Source organism: Mastomys coucha, unplaced genomic scaffold (assembly GCF_008632895.1).
Source record: "Mastomys coucha isolate ucsf_1 unplaced genomic scaffold, UCSF_Mcou_1 pScaffold16, whole genome shotgun sequence".
Lineage (NCBI taxonomy): Eukaryota > Metazoa > Chordata > Mammalia > Rodentia > Muridae > Mastomys > Mastomys coucha.
Window position 1 is genome coordinate 89,778,519 of NW_022196898.1, and position 11,502 is coordinate 89,790,020.

Genomic DNA, 11,502 nt, shown 5'->3' on the forward strand with positions numbered 1-11,502 from the left:
ACGCGCACACACACACACACACACACACACACACGCACACACACACACACACACCATGTGCCTTTCTACTCTGTTTTTTGTTGTTTATAATTTTGGCTTTCTTCCTGGCAGAAATTGACATTGTGGTTGCATTTATATGTTTACAAGTTTACTTGCTATTGCAAAAAGTCATTTTTCAGAAGGCAACCACATGGAAATCGATAGCCATAAAACATGCCTCTGCATTTTGTCCGAGGTACAGTGAAGAGTGATTATTTAATGAAAAAGGTTTGTGTCTGTAACTGAGATTACATTTATAAAGGTATAACTGCCCATTTTTTCATTGCCTACTATATTCTAGGCACTTAGGAAATGTTTTATACACATTGAATATCTTGTCTTTTTATCAGTTGGTGCTGGGAACTAAACCCAGGGCTTTTCCTACCTACCACTGAACTATATCCTAATATATCAGTTAATTTAATTGCCAGAAGAGCAAATGGTGTGAGAGAGATCAGTGTAGGAATGAGGATTGTATGTAGCATTATCTTCATTTTTGTTTATTTCTCTCAGATTCACTAATAGTTTATCTGAAAGAATAAATTAACAATTGGATGAATGAAAATGAATGAATGAATGAATGAATGAATGAATGAATATGAGACTCTTAATTCACTTGTCCTTATGTGCTCTCCAGGGTGACCCTAAGAATGACTCCTGGATTTTTGCCCTGGCCGTGCTTCTGAGCAGCACCTTTGTCTACAACAGCATGAGCACCATCAACCAGCAGGCCCTGGAGCAGCTGCAGTATCCTTCCAGGGACCAAATTGCTGTGTTTCATTGAGTGTAGGAAGAAGGCAAATTACTGCCTGTTCTCTGGTATAAGTCAGTATGTCTTGAATTAGAGTAGGCACAGGACAAAGGGGACTATTTTTAATAATTAAGTCTACATGAGACCTGGAAGATTTTTTTTTTTCATATCCTTAGCTACAATCCCAGCTATGTGACTGAATTAACACAGCTAATCCGGGCAAAATCGAGCCCCAGAGAGGATAAAGTGGAGGACTCCAGTGAGTTCGTCAGTTTCTTCCCAGACTTTATCTGGACCGTTCGAGATTTTGTTCTGGAACTGAAGTTAGATGGTCGGCCCATTACAGAAGATGAGTACCTGGAGAATGCCCTGAAGCTGATCCCAGGTATCAGTGGATGAGGGAAGTTAGAATTAGCTAAGTCCTGTTCAGCGCTTGACATCTCTTGCTTGAGACAACATTGAAACTCTTGTTAATGGTGACCACAATTGTCCCGAGGCTAGTTAAACCCACGTTAACAGAGAACATGTCATGACAAATTTTAAACCCATTAATATTACAAAAAGATTAAAATAAAACAAAGTAGGGGAGGATTTCAATCAATGTGATTAACTCCTAAGCCTTTTTTACTTGTTACCTATTAATTTATACATTCTTTCAAGAAGATGGTTCATCAAACAAATAAGTAAGGAAACCTAAAATCATGAGAAAATCTATTGACCTAGTTTTAACAACATTCCTTACTAAGAATGTCTTACTAGCTCAAATAGTTTTACTTTTCAGTATATGTAGGGATACAAATCACTCACTCTCAGTGGACAGGGGTGAGGAATAGGTATATGTTTCTACTAATGAGAAATATTCATTTTTTTACCAGGATTTCACCCTCCAGCCTTGTGCAATGCGCTGGCATGTTAATATCACAAATGTATTACATGAGTCATATTTAGTAGGGCAGATAAGTACCTAGAATCAATATTTGTCTTTTATTCACTCATCTAAACAGTTAATTTATATCACAGAGTCTCTCTGCTAAATAATGTCAAAGTCCCATATAATGACTAAGTGACGAAGTCTCCAAGTGCACCAGGGACTTTAATACTCTTGGTGCAACCAGTCAGGGGAAGGGGGACTTACAAGCAATGCAGCCACAGCCTTGTAAACATTCGTGGAAACTTGTCAATCACCTTATCTTCCAGCTGTCTCTTCAGCGAGTGCTTTTTCTCTTTCAGGAAACAATCCCAAAGTCCAAAAGTCCAACATGACCCGAGAATGTGTCAGATATTTTTTTCCAGTGCGGAAGTGCTTTGTCTTTGACAGGCCTGTAAGCGACAAAAGTTTATTATCCCAAATTGACAACGTTCCAGATAACCAGCTGGAATGGAGTTTCCAAGTTGAATCAGAAAAATTCTGTTCCTACATCTTTGCCAATGGCAAGACCAAGACTCTGAGAGGGGGAGTCATTGTCACAGGAAATCGTGAGTTTCTTTTGTCACCAGCATGTCTCTGTGGCTTAGAATATGTGGTAAAGTGGTGATTCTTCTGTGACCTTCAGCAATTTTTCCTCATGTAAAGGAATATGGATAGACAAGTGTGCAGCTCACACATGCACATTCCGTTCTTGAACTTTCTGTATATGAGTATTTATTGAGCTCTAGCGCTTCTCACACAACTAACACATACTATGACCAGACAGAAATCTACAAGGTGACTTGGGGTCCCTGGAAAAGGGTCTTAGTTTGATTTTACGGATTATTTATGAGCTGACACCAGTCGGAACATAGCAGGCCAAGAGACCCATGCAATTGGAGAAACCAATTTCAACATACCAAGTGTCAAAGACACTCTCTGTCTGTGTAACCCTGAAATGTATCCATACCTTATTCTGTTTTCAAATTTATGATGGTGGTTTTTATTTATTCTCTTCTGATAGGACTTGAATTTTCACTTGGAATTTGGTCTCACAAAAGGTGGCATGTACTTTCTCTTTCAAACCAACTTTTTTTTTTTTTATTTATATGGTAGAGTTTCCTTTCCAAGAAACCCTGAAACCTCTTGTTTATGATCACTAATTGTTTTTAATGAGTTGAATTTGAGAACTACAAAGAAAAGAAGTTGATTTTATTGAATAGATACTGATTCCAAAAGGGCATGAAATGAGAACAGAAGATATGGGAGACATAAGAGGGGATGAAAACATCAAGATAAATAGAATTTGATGCTTTAAAGAATGTTAGACCTAAAGCTCATAGCAACAATTAGTGAGAACAATCTATTTCATTTCATTTCATTTCATTTCATTTTATTTCATTTATTTTTTAGACAGGCTTTCTCTGTGTAGCCCTGGCTGTTCTGGAATTCATTCTGTAGACTAGGCTGTCCTTGCAAACTTTCCATTTCTTAACGATGTTTTTCTCAGGGCTGGGGACTTTGGTGCAGACCTACATGGATGCCATCAACAGTGGGACTGTGCCATGTTTGGAGAATGCAGTGACGACCCTGGCCCAGCGTGAGAACTCCATAGCTGTGCAGAAGGCAGCTGAGCACTACAGTGAGCAGATGGCCCAGCGAGTGAGGCTCCCCACAGCCACGCTCCAGGAGCTGCTGGATGAGCATGCAGCCTGTGAGAAGGAAGCCATAGCTGTCTTCATGGAGCACTCCTTCAAGGATGATGAGCGGGAGTTCCAGAAGAGGCTGGTGGTAATAGATCTTAGCATTTGTCTTTCCTGATCCATGCCCTTCTGATAGGGCCCCTAGACTTTACTTTTCTTATCTCAAGATCTGCATCTTTCTCATTAGAACTTTTACGGGTAACACGACTCATTGTGCTAGAATTTGCCCTTTCTCAAAACGATAGATTTTATTTACTTTGATTGCTATGAAACAAGCTATCATGTGCTAAGTACCTTAGAACAATGTGCACGTTATAAGTTCCAAGTTCACAGTAAAGGTGAAGTAAGGGTGTAATGCTTCAGTGTACTACAAACAAACAAAACATGTGTCAAATGGACTTCGTTCTGATCTGTAGGCCCAGGGGAAGCAAATAAGGAACTCACCAGCAAACAAGGAAGCACTGGGCTGGGCCCTTTTCTTGTTTCTAAATGTTCTGATGTCTCTTTCTGCCACAACCGGATGAAACTTACATTTTGAAGGGTGGCACTAGATCACCTTGTGCCATACAATGATAGGGTTATTATCACTGTGAATCACCAGTGTCAGCATAGGCTTACTACCCATTATGTTCATTATCCCAGGATGATAAAAGCATTTTCACCAAGAAACAACTCTCAGGGGACAACCATGACCCACCAGACCAAAGGCACCATCCCTGAGAGATGCTGGTCTTCCATTTATCTGAGTTTGAACCCTGGAGGACAAAAATCTCTTAGTTCATATTGAGGAGATTAATCAAGATTATCACTTATGAACACACACATACCACATACCATATACACACAACAAACATATACCACATACACATACAACCACATACAGACACAAAACATACCTATTCCAGCATCCTGACACTCAAATAATTATTGAGAGAATTCAAGAGGCCTCAAAACTCTGATAAGATTACACTTACCTGTGAAGAATTGGTTTGTCAGCCACACCCACCTCCATTCTCAGAGGAAATATCACTTCTAAACAAAAGCAAAAATTACCTTTGGGTTGTTCATCACTGAAATCTGTGTTTCCGAGTTAACTAAACTTGTGTCTTTCAAGTCGATTTTCACAGCTGCTGGGTGTGAACCCCAGGAAGTTAACAGACTTCCTGAAGTCACTCAGAATTGACCCACCTTGGGCTAAAGCAGATGTCCCAATCCTCCTGATCCTCCTCCTGTCTCCTTCCGCCTACTCTGTAGCTGTCACCCTGGGATCATCCAGGACGATCACAGGGCACTTTCCTTCTAAAAGATTGTTTTGTCTTCCCCTACTTACCTGGCAGGCCACCATAGAGGAAAGGAAGGAGGCGTTCATGCTGCAGAACGAAGCAGCATCCATCCGTCACTGCCAGGCTGAGCTGGCGAAGCTCTCGGAGTTCCTGAGGGAGAGCATCTCGAGTGGAGCTTTCTCTGTCCCTGGGGGGCACGGCCTCTACGTAGAAGCCAGGAAGAAGGTTGAGCTGGGCTACGAGCAAGTGTTGAGGAAGGGAGTAAAGGTGCGGAACAGCAGAGGCAGTGGCTTACGGAGCTCAGCTGAGTGCTGGCCGCTAGGTTACCCGTAGACCTAACCAAGGTGAAGGTGAATGAGTTCATGGGGAGCAGATACTGAGCATTCGGATCTGGCCTGAGGGTTTATTTCAGGTGACTTGGCTAGAATACCAGTTTTTACCTCTCAAGATAAAAAATGAACCAGCCAAGTTTTCCACTCTCATGCACTGGACAAATGTAATGTATAGACGATGTCACATGTTGACTGTCGCCACATAGCCACTCAGTGGCAGATTTGTAAGGTCAGCCAATAGAATCTCAGAATTCCGTCTTTTAAGGAATCTATGCTATTTCACATCACGACTGTAACCAGTTTCCATTTCATTAAGAAATCTACAAAGGTTCCTTTGTGTTTCTCAAGCTCAACCAAAACTTTTGGGTTTTTGATAATAGGCATAGTCACAAGAGTGAGGTGACACCCCATTATGGTTTTGATTGGTTATTTTACAAAGGATTCATAATGCAGAGTACTTGCTGCCCATTTGAATTTCTTATTTTAAGAAATATCTTTGCAAGGCAACTACATGCTATTTTAAGCATGCTAGTTTTCCCTGTTGTGTTGTACAAATTCTTCGTCTTCTTCACATATTACTTCCTTATCACTGTGCATCATCTTCCCAGCTTGAGACTTCTTCCCTCATTCTGTATATCCCCTTTCATCTTACCTACTCCTCCCTTGACTGTGCAGAAAGCTATTGTTGCCTGACCTCACCTCTCTATTTATCTGTACTTCTGGTGTTAAATCTAAAACACCATCACAAAGCCAATGCCATGTGTCTTTTCTCCTACTTTTAAGAGTTTTGAAGGGCTAGGTCTTAGGTTAATCCATTTTCAGTTCATACTTATGTAGTAAGTGTAATACAAGGATATAATTTCATTACGTCTTGGCTCTCAGTTCTCTGTTGTTGCACTATATGGCTGTTTTTATGACAGTGCCATGTATTTTTCTACTGATTAATGGATCTACTTATTTCATCTATCTATCTATCTATCTATCTATCTATCTATCTATCTATCTATTTATCTATCATCTATCTATCTCTCATTTATTTACCTACCTACCTATCTTTTATCTAACTACCTATCAATCTATCTATCTATCTATCTATCTATCTATCTATCTATCTATCTATCATCTGTCAGTCATCATCTGTCATTTGTCATCTATTTCATATTAGTATATATTCATATTAGTATAAAGTATAATATTCCATATTAGTATAATATTCAACCTTAAAAATGCTACTAGTTATGAAAGTATGAATAAATCTGGAAGACATTATGTTCATGGAAATAAGCCTTTGACAGAAAGACAAATATTGCATGTCATGGCTCACATTTAGTGGCACCAAGGAGACAGAGAGAACAATAAACTAAGGCAAAGCAATATTAACTGCCTTACTAACTATTCTATTGCTGTGAAGAGATACTATGACCAAGGAAAGTCTTATAAAATAACCTTTTTAACTGGGGGGTTCCTTACAGTCATAGAAGATTAGTTCATAGTCATCATAATGGGAAGCAGACAGGCATGACGCTGGAACACTAGCTGAGAGCTTTACATCTTATGCACAGGCAGCAAGCAGGCAGAGCATAGGACTGGGCCTGGTGCAGACTTTTGAAATCTCAAAGCTCACCCACAGTGACACACTATATTCAACAAGGCCACACCTCCTAATCCTTCCCCAAAAGTTCCACCACCTGGGGAGCACACATTTAAATCTATGAGCCTAGGGATTCCAGTCTCATTTAAACCACTGCATTAACATAGAGTGCAATGGAGATTACTGTGCCTGAGAATAGAGAGAAGAGGGAGATATTGATCAAGAGGTGTGAACATATAGTTATAAGACATACTAGTTTTGAAAGTCAAATGGTGACAATAAGTACAATAATCCATTATATTCCTGAAAGCTAAAAAAGAGTAGACCTAAGTGTTAGTCCAATAAATGGTAACTATTTGAAGCAACTGATACACAAATTTCTTTGATTATATTACTTAACAGTATATAATAAATCAAAAATTATGTTGTATGGCTTGAACAAGTACAATTTTCATTTGTTAATAATACAATAAAGGTGGATAAAAAAATTAGAAAGTGGCCTAGAGAAACAAGTATTGGCCATCTGAGATACAAAGTAATGTGTCTGATTTTGGGTCTGTAGGTAATATCTTAGCTATAAAGTCTGGGATACCCATGAAAGTAGGAGACAAAATACATCCAAGCATGGTAAACAGTGGAGGCCATATGCCATTGGAAGTGTATGTAACTGTGGGGAGCGATGTAACCTGGGGCAGCTGATGGGCAGCACCCTGGGAAGGGAGGCTGTGAAGTTAGCAACGAGGCTGAGGCAGAGGGTTTTCTTGTCCAGGAAGAACTTGAAGTTTTGGATATGACTATGGAATTAAACATTGTAGGACAGGACTAAAAAGATGAGAGGTTTTATTAAACAATCAACATCTCAGCAGAAGATTATATTTTTACTACCTAAACTGTGTTTTCTGGTTTTGGGTCCCCAGGCAAAAGAGGTTCTCCAGAGTTTCCTGCAGTCACAGGCTATTATGGAAGAGTCCATCCTGCAGTCAGACAAAGCTCTTACAGACACAGAGAGAGCCATAGCAGGTAGAGTAGAGGGTTCAACTGTTAGAGGGGTGGGTACATCCTGCAAAGCCCTTTGACTGATGCTCGGGAAGGTCACAAGGACTTTCCATCTGCCAATGCTCACGACCTCTCCTAGATGTGGAAACAATAAGGGGTTTGGTGCTGTGTTGTATGTCCAGTCAATTAGTACCTTTCCATCACATTAGGGGCCACAATGATGCTGGCCTGGCTAATGGGAATACTCAGAGTTTCCCCTATGAGCCCTAGCTACATTCTGACTGTGATTTCTTCCCCTTTTCAAACATCCGTGGAACAGCTGAGCGGACAAAGAAGGAGGTGGCTGAGAAGGAACGAGACCTCCTGAGGCAGAGACAGAAGGAGCAAGAGCAAGTGATGGAGGCTCAGGAGAGAAGCTTCCAAGAAAACATTGCTAAACTTCAGGAGAAGATGGAGAGAGAAAGGGTGATGCTGCTGAGGGAGCAGGAGAAGATGCTGGAGCACAAGCTGAAGGTGAGTGTAGACAGACTTGGCAGAGCCAGATGCATGGTGCTCTGACTCCCCAGCAAGGGAAGTCCACTTGGGTCTTACTGAAGCCTGGGAGCACACGAGAACCTAGCACCTATGTAGGGTTAGACTGGAGTGTACAGATAGTGTCCACCAGGGCTCTCCACTGCTATTTGGCTTCTTGGATGCTCTTCTTGAGCTACACTTGACCCATCTCTCTAGACTTTAGGATTCTAGGCTTAACCTTCAAAGAGACATGAGGTAGGCCCTGTGTCGTATGAATGTATCAGATTTAGCCCAATATAAAGCAGGAGGAGGATGGGGTTGGGAGGTGGCTAAGTCAGCAAAGCTCTCATTGTGCACACACAGGGAACTAATTAGGGTCTTCAGAACCCAGGTAACATTCTGGAAGAAAGTGACATGTGCCAGCAACACTGACACTTCTTGGGAAGAGACAGGAGGACCCTTGGGGCTTTCTAGTTAGCCAGCCTAGTGGAATCAGCTAGCTCTTGAATTGTGGAGAGACGTTGTCTTTAAAATGAGGCTGTGGAGTTGGCTCAGTTGTTAAGAGCACTTATTATTCTTACAGAGGACCCAAGTTTAGTTCCCATCAAACACATGGCAATGTACATTGTCCAAACCTAGAATTTCAGGAGATCTGATACCTTTCATTCATATCCATGGGTAGCAATACATACAAATAGTATCCTCTCATGTAAATACATGCAAATAGTATATTCTCATGCAAGCAAAGTACTCAAAAATGTAAAATAAAAATATATCTAGTTTATAAACAATAAGGCAATTGAAGAAGATATAAAAAACCAACCTCTAGCCTCCATGGATATGTAAAACACATGCATGTGCACCCATTTACACATGTGGTCACACATGCACAAAAAAGAATAATTAATTTAATTGAAAAGTAATACAATAAATATAATAATACAATAAAATAAAGGATGATGCAATTTCATAAATTGCTCTATTTATCCCCACTCCTTCTCAGTCCATCCCACCCTATGCTGGAGTTTAGCAACCAGTGTTCTCTATACAAGGTCAGTACTCTGATTATCTCTTAAATAATAAAAAAAATACCCCCTCATTGGAATTGAGAGTCAATTTTAGTTCACTTGCTTTCTGCAATCACTCCCACAGGGCATTTGTATGTGTGTGTGTGTGTGTGTATGTGTGTATTGTATGAGGAGGTGCTGAGGAATCCCATATATATATATATATATATGTATATATATATATATATATATGCTAAGCATGGGTATTTCTATTGATGATGCAAATGTCTTAGAATATCAGAGACCCTTCTGAGGTGGTAGAGATGTAGATAATGGCACTTAAGATAAAGTTATGAAAATTCTGCCTGCAAAATAACGGCAGATTTTTCTTTTACAGATCCAAGAAGAACTGCTGATTGAAGGATTCAGAAAGAAATCTGATATGTTAAAGAATGAAATAAGTCAACTGAGAGAAGAAATGGAAAGAACAAGAAAGAAACCCTCACTGTTTGCTCATGTCCTTGACACAGTTGGCAATGCATTCATTATGATTTTACCAGGAGCTGGTAAACTATGTGGCGCGGGCCTGAAAGTCCTCGGCTCACTGGTGAAGTAGTCCTAAGAGTCTCTGGGAAGGAATTTATAAAAACCAGGCTTCTATTATCTTGACACCAAATTCTTTGCCTTGATTTTTAAATACACATCCTAGTTTATTACCCAGTGTTACGCAGCAGTTCAGAACCCCCATTAAGAGCTAAGTGACCAGGTACTGCTTTGTTGGATTGGAGTTGTGTCAGTTCATTCCCAGTTATATTCAAGGTTAAAGATACAAACCAATGATTGAAGAATGTAAACGTCTGTCATCTATAAATCCCACCAAATTTCATTGACATAATCTAAATAATAAAGAAGGAAACCATTCAGAATATAGTGAAATTATTTCTAGAAAAGATGTAAGTAAATCAAACAGAAACATGGCCAAATGGAGACACATTGGAAATTGTATCTCAGCCGCACATTACTGATAATTTGTTACAAAGAGCTCTTATAAAAACCAACAAATGGGTTTTCATAGGATAAAGTATGAGAAAAATGTTTGATTGATAATAAAGAGCTGTGCAGATTAAAATAATGAAGCATTTGTGTCACTCTTCTTATATACAGAGGAATTTGGTTTGACAGGACCCTGATGCACAAGGGTTTAATTGGTTGTTCCTCACTCAAGAAGAAGGAAGACCAAAAGGTGGACATTGCATCCCTACTTAAAAGGGGGAACCAAAAATACCCATGGAAGGAGTTGCAGAGACAAACTATGGAGCAGAGACTGAAGGAAGGGCAAGCCAGCCTAAATATAGCTATCTCCTCAGAGGGTCTGACAGTACCTGATAATACAAAAGTAGAGGCTCACAGCCATCCATTGGACTGAGTACAGGGTCCCCAGTGAAGGAGTTAGAGAAAGGACCAATGGAGCTGAGGGGTTTGCAGCCCCTTAGGACGAACAACAATATGAACTAAGTAGTACCCTCAGAGCTCCCAGGGTCTCAACCACCAACCAAGGACTGCACATGGAGGGGTCTGATTGTTCTCGTAGCATGTGTATAGTAGAAGATTGCAAATTCGATCATCAATAGGAGGAGAGGACTTCTGCCCTGTGAAGGTTCTGTGCCCCAGTAGGGGAATGCCAGAACCAATAAATGGGAGAGGGTGGGGTGGCAGGCATGGGGAGGGGGGAGGCAACAGAGGTCTATTTTTGTTATTTTTGTTTGTTTGTTTGTTTGTTTTGGAGGAGAAACTGTGAAAGGAGAAATTTACATGTAAATAAAGAAAATATCTAATAAAAAAAAAAGAAAAAAAATTGGTCATTCCTCTGGAAATTGGACATAGTACTACCAGAGGACCCAGCTATACTACTCCTGGGCATATACCCAGAAGATGCTCCAACATGTAATAAGGACACATGCTCCACCATATTCATGGCATCCTTATTTATAATAGCCAAAAACTGGAAACAACCCAAATATCCCTCAACAGAGGAATGGATACCGAAAATGTACATCTACACAATGGAGTACTACTCAGCTATTAAAAACAATGAATTTATGAAATTCTTAGGGAAATGGATGGATCTGGAGAATATCATCCTGAGTGGGGTAAACCTATCACAAAAGAACACACATGGTATGCACACTCTGATAAGTGGATATTAGCCCAGAAGATCGGAATGCACAAAGTACAATCCACAAACCATAAGAAACTCAAGAAGAAGGAAGACCAAAATGTGGATACTTCATTCCTTCTTAAAAGGGGAAACATCCGGGCAGTGGTGGCACATGCCTTTAATCCCAGCACTTGGGAGGCAGAGGCAGGCAGATTTCTGAGT

General features: G+C 40.2%; 1 protein-coding gene across 3 annotated transcripts in view; it reads left to right on the forward strand.

The window, feature by feature from the left end:
* LOC116093871 (guanylate-binding protein 4) overlaps nt 1–10,254 on the forward strand; it is a 14,253-nt gene extending 3,999 nt beyond the window's left edge. For all 3 annotated transcript variants that reach the window (XM_031375691.1, XM_031375690.1, XM_031375689.1), the window contains 8 exons: nt 677–786; nt 979–1,175; nt 2,021–2,266; nt 3,208–3,488; nt 4,738–4,950; nt 7,524–7,626; nt 7,922–8,115; nt 9,520–10,254. In XM_031375691.1, the coding sequence (XP_031231551.1) occupies nt 677–786; nt 979–1,175; nt 2,021–2,266; nt 3,208–3,488; nt 4,738–4,950; nt 7,524–7,626; nt 7,922–8,115; nt 9,520–9,738 (1,563 nt within the window). In that variant the 3' untranslated portion in view covers nt 9,739–10,254. The remainder of the gene's footprint in view (nt 1–676; nt 787–978; nt 1,176–2,020; nt 2,267–3,207; nt 3,489–4,737; nt 4,951–7,523; nt 7,627–7,921; nt 8,116–9,519) is intronic.
* The last annotated feature ends 1,248 nt before the right edge of the window (nt 10,255–11,502 follow it).